Raw genomic sequence first — 16977 nt, 5'->3', positions numbered from 1 at the left:
CATACACATATGTAACATTTGTATTTAACTCTCCGCAATTCAACTTTTGGTTGAAAGAGCAAAGAAAGAAAAGTGCCTCTCGAGCGTTTCTTGCGGATAGATATAGCTGTGACCTAATTTCGGCAAGACTTCTGAACTAGAAAATTCTGTTTCTTTGTAACATTTTCTAAAGCCATGGAACAGTCCTCTCAACTATTGCGCGTGGGAGTTGGATGATCTAGAAAATGTCGAGTCACGATAAAACGACGCTCTTTTCCAGCAGAAATGATTAGAAAGATATTGTTTTATAAATAATATTAAACTCGCTGTACGGTTGAATGTATTATTTAAAAGAAAACTGGCTCTCATTTCTACATCGGTTATATTAACTTGATCGAGTTTATTCGATCTTTTTTTTTTAAACAATTTTTTTCACAATCTCATGCATTATCCTTTTTCTTTTATAACATGCTTGCGTGGAAAAACGAGTTCGCACGAATGCACAATGACGATGCAAGGATAGTGCGCGCAATGTATATTTTAATATACTCTCGATGGCCTTCGATACCTTTGTCACGTGCACACGTTGTCTGTGATGCAAAAACTTGGGAATTTTTAAAGAAACGTAATGTCCAATTTGGAAGAAAATTGCGTGAAAATCGAAGGGCAAAATTTTCTCCGTAAATAAATGCAATTTTAGAAGAACTTTTGTACATGCAAACGATACGTTTTATTAAATTAAAATTATACATTTTTATGTGACAGTAAAAATATTGAAATGTTAAATGTATTTAATTATAAATATCAATTGTAATATTTTAATACAAATATGTCTCGCCCTGTGACACGCCTTTTGCCATTTTGTGTGTGTCATATAAAATTAATATATGTCGCTGAAACATGAATCGAACGATTTCACGACAACAATTTATTTTTCCGCGAGCACAGAGAGATCGCGGAAGTATAGAAAGCGAAGCCTTATAGTTCGCGGTCGAGAGAGTTGAGAGCCGCTCGTTGAAAGCCATCGCGATCATCATCGCCGTAGTATTGTCTGAAGCACCGGAAATGCCCTCGCCGGAAGAACCATTCTGGTAGTTTGAACCACGCGCGATGTCGCACGCTCGGTCCCCTCCTGTCACCACGTGGTTCTTGGGCGCGTCCGCGCGCACGCATGAATGCCCGCGCGTTTTCACCCACGTACAAATACGCGTTCACGACACCTAGAACGCAATCCCGACATTACCGTTGCTGTCACGTTCGGCACACGCAATGCATCGCGTAAGATTAAATAGGGAGCAGGCTCGAAAGAGCTGAATGCTAAATGCGAAGGATCAAGGGAACGATAAGCATGAGGATGATTGGGGTATATTTGTTCAATAGGCGATTTCTATAAATCCTTAAATTTGATAATTAAGCTTCGATTTCTAAGGAGTTACGTTTATTGTCTTTTAAATTTTATGTATATTTTAGTGCAAATTATATGGATCACACATATACATTTTACTTTGCAAAAAATGAAAACTGTATTTATATCTCTGAAATTTTTATTTTATTTTATTTCTCTACATTTTTTATGTAACTTTTATAATAGAATCAAATATAAATAAGATATAAGCATAGATATATCAATGCAATATTGATCTAAAGTCTATTTTCTTACGAGTAAAAAAAATAATTTAAACTAAAATTTTATCAATTTTTAAAAAATTAATTTTAATTCTAGAAAAGACAGATATAAAAATTGAAAATGTTTCAGTTTTTATGAAAGATTTCTTTCATTCTGTTCTTTGTAGGGTCGATTATTCAACTCGCTGAAATTATAGTGCGATTTCGATATCCGATATAAAGGTATTCATCTCGACTAATTATAGAATCGAACATAGCGATGCGGTTTATCTCGCGTTTCAACTTGACAGTGAAGATGGAAGATAGACGATCGTTTCCACGCGATTCATGATATTCTCGAGAAAAATCACGCCCGTGTCTGATGAACACGAACCGTTAGTTGCCATGGAGCTGCCATTAAAGTGTCTTCTCGTGAGTTAAGCTTGCGATTCGCATGCACGAAGTGTACCGAACGTGACACATTCGATCGCGATTCTCATCGCGACACCGATGAGAACAAATAGATAGAAGCCTCTCCTCTGAAGCATAATGATATGAATTGTCGAGACAAAAGATATAATAGCGATGACCAATAATATTGAACGTGATAATTTTAACGTTCTTGGCAAATTGTAAAAAATAAGGAGAACAGAAATTCTGACTTCTATATTTTATGTCAAATCTCTATATGCTTTTGTGGATTGATCTTGCTTTTGTCGACAAAATTTATTCTTATAATATAAATTCATAATTGTGACATTTCTTGAAAAATATCATAGATATTGTAAAATTCTTAATTTTGATATCCAGATTTTATAATCTTTAAATTTGATTTTATAGTATCTGAATTTTGTGTCTCACTGGCAAAGAAAGCAGGAAGTCATCGCGTTATCTTTCGATGTATACCATAAATAATCGTAAAAAATAACGAGTAGAAATTCTGTTTGGCTTCTGTATTTTTTATGTTAAATCTCTATGCTTTTGTGGGATCGATTTTGTGTTTATCGATCGAATTTATTCTTATAATATAGATTAAAAAATGAAAAATTTCTTGAAAAATATTACACGAACCATTTAGAATGATATTGCAAAATTATCTTAATTTTGATATCCTGAACGCGAATTTTATTATCTCTAAATCTGATTTTTAATCTTTTGAATTCTATATCTCATTGACGATGAAAGTAGGAAGTCATCGCGTTATCTGTCAATGTGCGATGCCATAAATAATTTATATAATTAGAACTCTGTTGACAAATCTAGTCTAGTGGAAACATATGCTTGTTAACACACACACACAAAATATTTTGCTTCTGATTGCAATGCGGAATTGAGATCGTAGCATCGTTTGCGTCGCCTAGTTTACGCCTGCGACCCTAATTTCGCCATTGTTTCGCGAGGATTATTTCGCGCTCACGGCAGAGGTGGTTAATTGGTTGGTCGACGTGTATGGGAAAGCGCTAACAATTTCCACGCGTGTTTCCTCTTTCGTGTCATTATCGAGTTGTTTTCTTTCACGTTATTTCGCAATTCAGAGTTATTTTTCTTCAGAGTTACTCATCCTCAGAATAAATGTTTGACTCATGTTCATAAATATTCATTAAAATTAGAATACTTTTCTGTGCGAATGTTTGTAGAGTCGAGAAAAATCAAACGAAAATTGAATGAATAAAATTTTTTATGAATATTGGGTTAAACTCGAGTACTTCATAAAAATATTTTTTCTCGAATTTTATAAGAAAATGCAAAGAAGGTATTTTGTTTTGTAGAGTTTATTAAATAAATATTTGAAAATCTACTTAAATATTGAGTGCCTGAAAATTATCTCTTCATCTCTATTTGGATGAATCTAATATTAAAAATTTTTTAAATAAATATCACACATAGTGTCGTGACACTTTATTATGAAGTATGTTTATTATTTCGCTGATTGTTTGATTAAAATATAAGGAAGAAGAAATATCGAATTTTTCGTAAATTTGTCGCGATTATTTAACGACGCGCAGTCAATCCAGTCGTTGATTTTAAAAAGACGCAATTTCCGTGATGACCCAATGCCTATCGTCACCGGCGACCGCACATCCTCCGGCGATTACAAACCAAAGATCCATCAGGGACAGGCAGTCTACCTTGGACAGTTCGCGTGTTGTCTTCGCATCGTCAACGATTGCACGCGCGTAGTATGTGCAATCTATTGTCGAGACAAATTGAACGGCATCCGGAAGTCTCTCTCTATATTGTTTTATTTTACATCGTGTGTAACGTCGCGGAAGTTTCCATTCGATCAATTTGCATCGTCTAATTACTTATCATCATATTTAACTGCTTTTTTATTTATTAGAGAAAATATACACAGGAAGTATTAATTCTTTTGCGACAATAATTAATATTAATTATTGCCGGTTGCTCGTTAGTTGCGAGAATTACGTATAAATCGTGCGTTATATTGATCAAATATACATTCAATATAATTTCACATGTTTTCGAAATTCTGCAAACTTAAAGCCAGAATTTTTTTTTAATCTCGCCGCTTTCCAACTGAATAGAAATTTATATTTTACGCTGACAATTTGTAATTGTCGTTCGTTACGGAAATAAAATTCTATTTTTGGGAGATCTCTCCAAATCTGTCGTATTTATAATAAATAATAATATCGGATCGTCTTCGAAAAAATTTTTATTTTTTTTAAAGAGATGTTTTGTAAAATAAAAAAAATATAACGAATTAGGGAAACTTTTCAAACAATCCGATAATTGACAGATTGTATTCGGAAGAATCTTTCGAATTTTTTTCTTTCACGCAATAGTATGGAATTGATTTAGAATGTCACGCTCGCGAATGCTAAAAATGCGAAAAATAGAATCTTGATCTTCGTAATCTCTCGACCCCGGCGTGGATCTTTTCCTCATTGTCACAGATCGTCGCCCCTCCTTGAAACGTACCCGATGACTTGACACAAGTCAATTGGTGCGACGGACTAATGCATGTCGGAATCCTCCTCATCGAAAGAGTCCTCGGCGCCGGATGCGATAAAACGGCTCGTCGTCGTACTCGTCGTCGTCCCGACACGGCACCGATATAAGTGCGTTCACGCCGCGTTCGTCGTCGGACGGACGTTGCGAGAGCGGATAAAAGTCGGTGAAGTGTGCTAGGTCATTGCTTTTCAACGAGCGATCCGTCGCAGTCGTTGTGGTACACGCATCCCAGGCGGGCGACTTCTTTTTGCATTGTTCACCGATCTGCTATTTCTCTCTCTCGGCATTCGCTCTTCTGAAAATTATTTTCGCTAGATGACTCACTCGATAAATCGTCATTCGATGAAATATTCATCACAAGACAATAAACGCAACAAGATGTAAAAAACTGATTCCGTCTGATACCGCACCAACTGACTTATGTCAAACACAATGTTTTTCTCCCGGCACTCGCTCGTCTGAAAATTATTTTCGCTAGATGACTCAATCGATGAATGGCAAAGTATCACGAGGCGATACTTTGCCATTCATCGATTGAGTCATCTAGCGAAAATAATTTTCAGACGAGCGAGTGCCGGGAGAAAAACATTGTGTTTGACATAAGTCAGTTGGTGCGGTATCAGACGGAATCAGTTTTTTACATCTTGTTGCGTTTATTGTCTTGTGATGAATATTTCATCGAATGACGATTTATCGAGTGAGTCATCTAGCAAAAATAATTTTCAGAAGAGCGAATGCCGAGAGAGAGAAATATCGTGTTTGACAGAAGTCAGCTGATGCGGTGCGAGATAGGATCAGTTTTATATCTTGTCGGATTGAGTGAATATTTCATCGGAGAGGAAAGCGTGCGTGCTTAGGTGCTGGCGAGTATTTTTTTTAGACTCGACTGTTGTGAGTGGAAAGCATGAAAATATCACCACAAATTCATTGGAATTGACTGATAATTTGTGTATATCCCGAGGGAGTGGTCGCGTTGTTTGCTGTTCGACGTTGACGTGTCGATAAGAGGCGTGTTTAATTGAGGGAAAAGAGGTCGGGTGACCCACTTGTTGGACCATTACTCGTGTGTACAGTACGGGAGTGCGATCATAAACGGGACGAAGGCGTTTGGTGCGCGATTATTATCTCATCGATCGCGAATTTAAGATGAGTCGTAAGAAGGTGTGGAATTCTATTATGCGACGGAAAAAGAAGAATCATTTGGATTTAAGTCCCAAAGATGACAGTCTTCCTAATTCAGGCAACGTTTGTAAGTCAAAGAAAATTGCATGTGTTTCTCTCTAGAAAAAAAAAATCTTCGTGTTTGATTCCATGTTTCGATAATGAGCGCGATTTAAATTGATAGATATTTGATTGTAACTTAATTTAGATAAAAATTTATTAGATTAATTATGCTCAAATATTTTTCCTTCTTAATGTCAAATTTATTATTAATAATTATTATTTTTAATACTATTTTATTATATCATATATATATATATTTCTATTTTAAGTATATTTTAATAATATATTTTAAATAAATTTTTAATAATACAATTAATGATAATAATAATAATAATATATTGCAAATTATAGTGTATTCGGCAAGTTAAATTAAATGGTATATATGTTTGAAGAACCAATATCGAAACATTATTTTAAATACGAAGGTTTAAAAAAAAAAATCCTGTTAACCACAGGCTTCTTTTTTGCTTTGTATGGATTCTTTGCTAGCTTCAACCGCTGCGACAAACGCTTTGTTAGTATCATTCGCGATTAACTCACTTCTCGCACATTGTTTCAATAATAGCAGCGTCGGTAGGAGCTCAGGGTCTTTTTGCGGAAATGAAAACCGCAACTTCACGTTTGCTTCACGTCATTAAATACCCCGAATGCCCGACTGTATGTACATGTACACATTGTGTGCTTCACGTGACGTTACATTGTCCGTAAAACCATGTCGTATATTGTCGAGATTTTACCACGACCGCGTTATCGCGTAAGATATATTATTCATCATCCGTAATAAATATGCGTAAACGCTTCTGCGCAACATATGGAAAATTTTTTTTCTTTCTCGTCATCTTATCTCGTATTTTTGTCGCCCTGTACAAATATTGTAAGCGCGATTTCTCATACATTCTCCCATTTCTCTCTCTCGTTTAGATTTATTTTATATGCAACTTTGCTTCATCTTTTTTTCTCCGCTTTACGTCGCGAAATTTTAGATAATTTTCGAGTTAAAGGAATTTCTCTGCGATTTTTTAATCGATGATCCCGCGGGGAAAAGCCCAATCGGATATATTACGTACGTTATACGCACTCATTTTTTTTTATTTCCCATAAAAATTTCATTTTTCATCCCTCGACATCAACCTGACGCCTTTCGCATTCGAGACTCTACGATTGGTAGAGAAGTCGGGACTGGCAGCATCTGTTGAAACATCGAACGAAAGCGAGACCGTACATATCGAAGGAAAAATATGACTCGAAGCAGCAGCTCGTGAAATGGAAAATAAGAAAATTAAAAAAAATATTCCTAATGTAAAATACGCTCTTAGGCAATTCGATAATTCGTTGAAACTATAAAATCGCAGTCGGAGCGATTCGGGAAAAAACGTTATTGTATTTCCAGCCATAAATGTTTAGAAAAAGAACGAGAAAGAGAAAAAGAAGGGAAAGAGAAACTGATATATTATTTCAATAATTGATTTCAATAATTGGAAAGAAAAAAATACGAATAAAGAAATAGAGAAGCCAGCGGTGCGAATGTGCAAGCGTTCTAATTGTATTCCATCGATTGGATTGACATCCGTTATCGCCTTTTTTTATCCGGAATCACTGCTAATGCCGCCAAATCCCCTTCGAGTTCTCTCACGATCGTAAGTAAGGCATGAATTATTTACGGCATTTCCGAAGCGGATTTAAAATTCGTATCATCCATGTTTCCATCATCCCCATCGCGAATGGGAAAAGGGAGGAGGACGAACGAATGAAGGGGAAGAAAAGAGGCGCGACTGTGCGTTGCCTCTCCGCTCGACGATTTTAATTGAAACGTCCGCACATTTAATTAAAAATCACTGTCCGCTATGATTCCGACATGAAGTTGGCTATCCAGCGAGACAGTTCTTCACACGCGTGAAATTGCGTTTTTGTGATTCCGCTTTCACAACAAAAAAAGAAAAAGAAGAAAAAAATAATTACGATAAAGTAATGAGGATTATATTATAAATTGTTAGATCGCGGACTCGCCTGTTGCGCAAAAAAAAAAGGATAATGCACATAATGAAGTTAATTAAAATACGAATGTATCATGTAGGATCCAATTTAATTTTAAATTTTTAATGAAAATGTTATACAGATTGTTCTATTTTTAATATTTTTTAATTTGATGAAATATAATCAGATATTTGTATGTGTGTGGTGTGTGTATGTGTATATTTTTATCTCAGGTTGCAGCATATTTCAAAGTTATCAGATATCTTCATAAAATAGAAATTCGATATAGTTGCATGTTGAAAAATCATTACATAAAATAGTAATATCTATAAATATATATAAATGTATTTTTATTTTTAAATTATGAGAATGAATAATAATATAGTCAATATTAGATAAAAATATATACAATGTGTATTAATTTATTGATATAAGTGAATTTTCTAAGATTTAAAAAATGTTAGATTTATACGGATTTATATCTTTATATATATAAAGATATAAATGTATTTTTTTTAATCTTAGAAAATAATTATAGTCATTTAAATCAATAAGTTAATTGTATATTTTTTTTCTAATATATAGAATATAATTTTATATATATTTATATATATATAAATAATATGAATAATTTTGACGTACCGACATTTCGCAGTGTTTAATAACATAGCGAAAAGGAAACTGTTATATGGATTAATTGGCGGAACGAATCACTGTGAGAAGGCGCGGCCTTATGTACAGATCGTTCTAAATATGAAACCACATCGAATGTTTATTTCAGCCTCTTCCTTTCTTACGCGGAGTACGAAATTAAGACGGGTTGTCAGAATCATCGCTGTAAGAATTTAGCGTAATATCCGAAACGATGACCGAGTAATTCGCGTAGAATCGTCTCTTTCTGACGAGAAATCGCGAGTCTTGCAATTTTTTTCGAGTTAATCGCCGTCATCGCGAGATCGAGTTGCTTCGGATTGTTCCGGATAAGGTTGACGTTGTGTAAAGCCTAGTCTACAATAGAGTCGTAAGGTCGTAAACGTAAGAAATTGACCAATCACAGTCGATTATTCTCCTCGAATTCAACTGTGATTGGTCAATTTCTTACGTTTACAACCTTACGACTCTATTGTAGACTAGCCCTAAAGGAGAGGAAGCAAGCCCGCGTATGCTTTGTACGCAACCTGGTAACGCAAGCGAATTAATGATGTAAGACGACTCCGCACTCCCGTATTTTGGTTTCATGCGGTATAAACCATCTCTAATTGCAACTATCGTTGTCTCGTTATTTAAGAGAAATATTCTCTCGAACATGATTTAATACAATGATTCCATCCTACGCGAGGGTAGTCGATCGTAGATTCGAAATTCGTTATTATATTTATTTTTTACATCACATCTGATTTATAAAGGCCTTTGTGCGATAGTAGATAGATTGGAGGATTTTATGCATGATGAATTTTCTTCATGATCGTTAATTTATGGCTAATTGCCAATATTATAACGTAAGTTAATAATTTCTGCGTATAACGGTATTGTAACCTGGATTTTCTAATTAACTCTTAATTAAGATTTTTTCCCATATATCTCTATTCATAATTTGTACTAATACTAAAATAATAACAAGTTTGAATTTTGCAATGTGTAATTTCTGATAAAAATATTACGGTAAAAACTACAAAATTTTATGGTTGAATATAATTTAAACATAAATAAACGTTTTTATTTAATTGGATTTTTTAAATACAAAATTTAAAGTATACAGTTTTCTTAAAATTATCTTCTAAAATTGTATTAAGGCTCCTATAGAACTGTGACGTTAGAAGTGAGAAAACACACGCTGAAAATTCTTGCGTGCTATTTTTAGATAAAAAGATATTCGATAAAATATTATTTTAGATGGCTTTAGTACACTTTTAAAATATTCTCCGAAAACTATCCTTTTCCCTTTATAATCAATCAACAGCTGTAAAGTGACTGTGATATGAGGCCTAATTAATCTAGTCTTGCACATGCACAGTCATTCCGCATGACAAAGTCTGATATCACAATTATTTTACGGTTATTGATCGACCGTCAAAGGAAAAATATAGTTTTCGGAGTATTTTAAAAGTGTACTAAAGCCATCTGAAGTTGTATTTCATCAAAATATCTTTTTATCTAAAAGTAGCACGCAAGAATTTTCAGTGTGTGCTTTTTTGCCTCTTTCTCTCACAATTCCAACATGTCTGGCGAGAGCCTAGAAACCTAGAGCCTTAAGCGAAATTTACCGCTTTATATGTTTCGAATAGAGATTCTGTATTTTGTCGAACCCCGCGTATAACAAAAGCTTCAAGAGGCTTTAAACCGATTCGCAACGCGAGAATTTAACGGGGAAAGAGAATTCAACTGTATAACAAACCCTGGATAAATTGCAAAATACGAGCAGCATGCAAAATGAGCGTGTGCAACAAAGAGTACAGAGCAATAATCATCATCCGACTTGTTTCGATTGTTTTCTTTCATTCTGCGGGATTATATTCTACCAGATACATTAATAATTAGAAGCTTTACGAGACGCGCACCGTCAGCTGGAGAACGAGAGTAATGGTAGCTTTGTTTCGTCTTCTCTCGAGGGTTCTTTCCTCTTTCGTTACCTCGCCCCTTTTGCTATCGTGAGAGATGCCTGCCTACCTAGTCCCACCTCCGCATCTTTTGCAATACCACGCATCTTGCAGCCTCCTCTCTTCGCGAGGTGGAATCTCGAGAGACGAGGTGGGCGCGCAAACGCCAAAGGGCGAGAAAATGAGCGAAGGACGACAGGCGTATCTTCTTACGTGTTTCTTCGAATTTCTCTTTGAGACAATACCCAGCGTATGCCTTTCGGTATTAGGTTTTACGTAAAAGGAGACGACAGTTATTGCGATATTTTTTATGAAGAGTTATGAAAAGAGTTATGAAGAATTAATAAAAAGAGTTACCTGAGACTCCAAATATTCTTATTGCATTTAATGAATTAAAAACATATTAATATTTCGATAGTTTTGCTTATAAGTCATTATTTATTTGTTTGATTATTTTGTACTAAAATCGCTCAAATTAAATTAAACGTATGTCAATTTATAAATAACATAATCTCAAATATATGTTAATTTTTAAAGCTACAAAACTTATTTTTTTTATTATCATCTACATACTTCCGATCATAATTAGAATAGATGATAATAAAAAAAAAAAAAATTTTACATATACATCTTTATTATTTATATGTATTTTTTTATTGGAAATAATTTGAATTTGTCTACCAATTCGCTGAGTCAGCTTTGTTTTTGCTAGAGAAGCCGAATCGCCATAATGTTTTATGGTCCGTAGAAGATACTTTCTTTTCCTTTGAACTGACACGCAATTAGAGTGCGGTATATATATAATTATGAGTGCCACTTATCTCTTAAAAATTGAGACAATTGTACCCCTGCATACGCGTTTTTTGCAACAGTTCGTAAAAGCAGCACTGTAATTATGCGATGTAAATATGTGTCTGTGAAGTTGGCACATTTTACGAATTAAAAAAAAATAGTAAGAGTTTTTAATTTTTATCAGGAACTGTAGAACTATGAAAAGTGCTATAAGAACTCTTACTATTTTTTTTTAATTCGTAAAATGTCGTGCCAACTTCACAGACACATATAATACATATATATTACAATAAAAAATAATTTATATTTGAAAGAAATATATCTTATTTCGTAAATTTTTTATAAAATATCTGTTTTTTAAGAATAAATAAAAAATGTAGTTGAACGCAAAAATTATTTTTTGCAGTATTCATTATTTTGAAAACTCTTTTAATGTGTGTTGGTATATTTGTTATTATACAAATCAAATATTGTGTACTACAACTTTTCTGTTGCGTATCGTATCGAGAAGTATTAAATTATTTTTTATTTTAATGTTGAAATTGAATTTGGGTGAAAATATATATTATCTAGGGAAAATAAGTATATATATATATATATATATATATATATATATATATATATATGAAAATAAGACTCATTATATATTTTCTCGATTGCATAGCGATTCCAAAATTCGCTAGTGAAATATTCAGTTATTGCGATCGCAAGAGTGAATGAAGTATAAACAGATTTCATAATAAGCTTCATATATAACGATTATCAATACTTTGGCGCATATATTTTTCTATAATCAATAAATAATGATATAAATAATTCGACTAACATTTCGCCGGCAGCATTTTTGCTGTAGGAAACCAACCTCTACGTCGGGGGGAACTGTCCTCGTAGAAGCTCAGCTTCGAAACACTTTACACTCGCGTTACTTTATTTCGTTGGCGACGAGCGGCGACGCCCGGGTTTCAACTATCACAATCTTCGAGGCGTTTCGGCAAAACGCGAGAAACGCGAGAGCTTATTCGCGCACGACCGATGCTCCATTTTCGCATCGCCGCTTTTTTCAAGGCCAACTCATCGCAGGGCCTTATCGAACGAGAAGATGGCGACTTTCCCGCGACGCACTCAGAAGTCGCCGATATTCCTGAATTAGCGAATTAAAATTAGATTTCCGGCCGACGAGATCAATTTCGCGCGGATCAATGCGGTCGCGATCACGATGTCGATACACGCGACGCGATCGAGTACGATAATTAACGGCGTAAAGACACTAATTAATACTCGTACTTTCGTGGCCCGGCAATTAGCGCGCGACCATTGATCACAAACAATGCGGAAATGCATTAGAGGGCGGCAGCATTCTAGATTGTGTTCGGAAATTTATTCGCCAAAATGCAGCATTTGACCGACCAATCAGAGAGCGAGGATCTCTTTGTCATGATTGGTCAATCGAGCTCTTCACTCTAGGTGAATATACTTCCGAACACAATCTAGAATGCTGCCCTCTAATGCATTTCCGCATTGTTTGTGATCAATGGTCGCGCGCTCATCGCCGGTCCACGAAAGTACAGGTATTAATTAGTGTCTTTACGTTAATTATCATATAAATCTGATCGCGTCGCGTGTATCGACATCGTGATCGCGATCGCACGCGCGAAATTGATCTCGTCGATCGGAAATCTCGCGTAACGTGTTCGTTTATTAGTAGCAGTTTCGGGACGCGCAATACGCCAAGGTTGAAGTCTGGAAGAGGAGGGGTGGGGGGAGGGTCGCGGCCCGGGCGACCCCCTCCACTACACTTGGCCACCTCTCGCGACGTGTTGCGCGGTTGCGCGTCCCGGAACTGGCACCGACCGGCGTCAGTAATAAACGAACCGTTACGCGAGACACCCGGCCGACGAGATTAATTTCGCGTATGCAATCGTGGTCGCGATGTCGGTACACGCGTTCGGATTTATACGATAATTAACGGCGTGAAGGCACTAATTAATACTCATACTTTCGTGGCCCGGCGATGAAACGCGCGACCATTGATCATGAACAGTTCAAAAGTGCGCTAGGAGTCGGCATTCTAGATTGTGTTCGAAAATATATTCACCTAGAGTGAGAGCTCGATTGATCAATCAGGACAAAGAGATCCTCGGTCTCTCATTGGTCGGTTAAATGCTGCATTTTGGTGAATACATTTCCGAACACAATCTAGAATGCTGCACGCCCTCTAATGCATTTCCGCATTGTTCGTGATCAACGGTCGCACGCTCATCGCCGGTCCACGAAAGTACGCGTATTAATTAGTGTCTTTACGTCGTTAATTATCGTATAAATCTCGCGTACGTTTATTCGTGGCAGTCTGTGGCAGTTACGAAACGCGCAACACGTCGCCACAATATCGCCAAGTTGGAGTGGTGGGGGTCGCCGAGCTCGCACGTACTCGGCCGCCCCCCTTCCATTCCAACTCGGCCATTTTGTCGCGACGTGGCACGTTCCGTAACTGGCACTGACCAGCAGTAATAAACGAACCGTTACGCGATATTCTCGGCCGACGGGATCAATTTCGCGTGCGCAATCGAGATCGTGATGTTGGTACACGCGACGCGATCGGATTTATACGATAATTAACGGTGTAAAGACACTAATTAATACTCGTCGTGGCCCGGCGAGGAGTGTGCGACCGTTGATAACGAACAATTCAAAAGTGCAGTAGAAGGCAGCATTCTAGATTGCGTTCGCAAGTATTGTATATATAAAATATAGCGCAAATTCGGGAATATCGGCGACTCTTGAGTGCGTCGCGAGGAAGTCGCCATCGTCGTTCGATAAGGCCCTGTGATAATTTGGCCTTGAGAAAAGCGGCGATGCGAAAATGGAGCATCGGTCGTGCGCGAATAAGCTCTCGCGTTTCTTGCGTTTTACCGAAACGCGTCGAAGATTGTGATAGTTGAAACCCGGGCGTCGCCGCTCGTCGCCAACGAAATAAAGTAACGCGAGTGTAAAGTGTTTCGAAGCTGAGCTTCTACGAGGACATTTCCCGACGCAGAGGTTGGTTTCCTACAGGAAAACTGCTGCCGGCGAAAGGTGAGTCGAATTATTTATATCATTATTTATTGATTATAGAAAAATATATGCGCCAAAGTATTGATAATCGTAATGTATGAAGCTTGTGAAATCTGAGAAATTATCGCTTGCCAATAATCATAATCAATAGTTTAATTGAAAAATCGTGGTTTGGGAGATGTATTGTGATCTGCATCTCACGATTTATCGACGGAATATTCCGACTTAAATGCTAAATAATACACGCGGAATCGCGACCTAAATAATCCGCGCGGAGTCATCGAGCGATGACCAATGTCCAAAGTCGTTCGATTCTCAATCCAATAGAAAAATCGAAATTTATTTCACTCGCAAAACATCTCGTTTTATTGGCGAAACCTCGCGTCTTATTGGCGTTTCGAATTTTCTTCTAGCATCCTTTTTCGTTCCTCGTCGTGTCTCGTTCTTTTTCATTCGAGTCCACGCGGACTCGTGCCTCGAGCGTCGAGCGACTTTTTCTTTCTCTATTCCCTTTCTTCCGTCTCTCTCGCGCTTAGCTTATCTCTTATTCCTTATATGGCACGCTCGGCCTCGGTTCTTCAATAGGTAAACAAAAAACTGAAACTAGATATGCCGACTACTTTTTTCACAATTTTCAATGGTTTTAAGTGTTGCACATCGCACCTCGAAATTTGAAATTACATGTCGAGCTGTCATCGAGTTTCTTATCGCGGAGATTTTTATCTTTTAATACTCGTACATATTTCTTTCGTACATGTATGCTTATACACGTGAATATATAATATATCGTCGGTGTAGTTTCGAGCATTTTCTACGAGTGTAGGAAATAAATGTATACACATCTTTTAATGTATCAAATCTTTTACTAAATCATCTCTCCAAAATGTTACTCTTTTTTATAATATTAAATTTATAAACATAATTGCTCAATCTCGGAGCGAAAAAAGAGTATTTTCGATTTTTCGTCACTAAACTATTGAAACTATTGAACATACAATTCATTATTTTAATTCATACTTTTACGATTTTATATTACGAATGTTTTATAAATTATAATGATTATTCGATCAATTTCTATGTCAATATGAAATTGTTATTGATAGCTTGATCGCAGACAGTTAGTTAACAAAAAGTTGATTTTAGAAACAAGATAAAAAATAAAAGTGAAATATGATATTCTTAAGTGAAAATTTAACTTGTATACAAAACTGAACTATTTCGCATTATATTATCGCATTATATAGAATTATAGAAGTTTGCGCATTAATTTTTTTAATTATGCGGACAAAAAAAGTATTTAAACAATTAAGCAATTATAGAAATAACTCAATATGTGCAATCTCGAAATTCATCTATTAAGAAACAAACATTTTGTCGCTTTGTGACAAAACTTCAGCAGATATTCTTCTTCATGTATATATCCGAAATTTATATGTATATTCTGAAATGAAAAACAAATAGAAGCGAAGGAATTTACTATAATGCAGCAGACTAATACAGCGTCGTATACATTGATGTTTTGTGGGAAATTTTACTCTTTTTTTGCATAAAATTTTAAACATTTTTATACATTAATTCTTATTCTGCAGATATTGATATACAGTAAAACAAATGAATAAATTACTCAGAATTTTTTTTATGTTGCAAATTACGAAAAACAAACGAAATATGAAAGCATTTGAGACCTTAGTATTGTTATATTAACATTGTTACGTTACTGCATTCCGTATAGTAAACATCCTAAAAATATCGCTTTTATCAAGCTCATCTTCAAAGTTTTGTATCATAGTCTCGAACGAAATATTATCCTAAGAAGCAATTAGCGGAAGCGAGATTTTATTTCACAGGAAATTTAGAACAGGTATATTGTTTTTATTGCGACTTATGTTTGATAGATTTGGACGACAGCGATAATCTCTGCGAAAATCATTATTTTTGGAATCGTAAATGTTTTTATATACTCGAAAGATAAATTTCTATATTAATGTCATCACCTCCGATTTGCTTCAAAATTAACATGAAGCTTCTTTTTAGTCTACAATAAAGATATATGATGTTTTCAAGCCGGGTTCAAACAATATGTTGTGTTCTATTTTTAAACAATTTTTCGTAATTACGTTCAGCACGACACTTAGGGAAAATGTGTCGTGCTGATAATTTTCCACAGTTTTAATGGTAGTTCTCTACAGTTCTATAAGAGTTCTATACTTTAGAAACATTTTTTCATAGAATTCCGACTGTTTACTATTTTTTAAACAATTTTTTACAATTACGTTCAGCACGACACTTAGTGAAAATGTTTGTTAAGTGTCGTGCTGAACGTAATTATGAAAAATTGTTTAAAAAATAGTAAACAGTCGGAACTATATGAAAAAATGTTTCTAAAGTATAGAACTCTTATAGAACTGTAGAGAACTACCGTTAAACTTACGGAAAATCATCAGCACGACACATTTTCACTAAATGTCGTGCTGGACGTAATTGTGAAAAATTGTTTAAAAAATAGTAAACAGTCGGAACTCTTTGAAAAAATGTTTCTAAAGTATAGAACTCTTATAGAATTGTAGAGAATTACCGTTAAAACTACGGAAAATCATCAGCACGACACATTTTCACTAAATGTGCTGGACGTAGATATTAAAAATCGATTAAAAATTATTAATTGATGAATATCGATCTGAAATTGCATATATATGCTAATCTTGCGTAGAACTATCGGGAACTCTTTCCAAAAATGATATTATTCAACGCGTTTTAGTACTTTAGAGGGAAGGTGTCG

The 16977-nt window shown here is 35.5% G+C and overlaps 1 protein-coding gene across 15 annotated transcripts in view; it reads left to right on the top strand.

Annotated features, from left to right (window-relative positions):
- Nucleotides 1-16977, top strand: part of Raskol (Ras GTPase-activating protein raskol) — a 370271-nt gene that overhangs the window by 216973 nt on the left and 136321 nt on the right. For 7 of the 15 annotated variants that reach the window (XM_083037567.1, XM_083037565.1, XM_083037562.1 and 4 more), the window contains exon 1: nucleotides 5256-5809. The exons of the other annotated variants lie outside the window; for them this stretch is intronic. In XM_083037567.1, the coding sequence (XP_082893693.1) occupies nucleotides 5707-5809 (103 nt within the window). In that variant the 5' untranslated portion in view covers nucleotides 5256-5706. Of the gene's footprint in view, nucleotides 1-5255; nucleotides 5810-16977 lie in introns of those variants that run through there. 15 annotated transcript variants of the gene reach the window in all.

Source organism: Prenolepis imparis, unplaced genomic scaffold (genome assembly GCF_030444845.1).
Source record: "Prenolepis imparis isolate NDT839.2.m4 unplaced genomic scaffold, iyPreImpa1.0 SCAF_5, whole genome shotgun sequence".
Lineage (NCBI taxonomy): Eukaryota > Metazoa > Arthropoda > Insecta > Hymenoptera > Formicidae > Prenolepis > Prenolepis imparis.
This window is presented reverse-complemented; position numbering and strand designations above follow the sequence as displayed.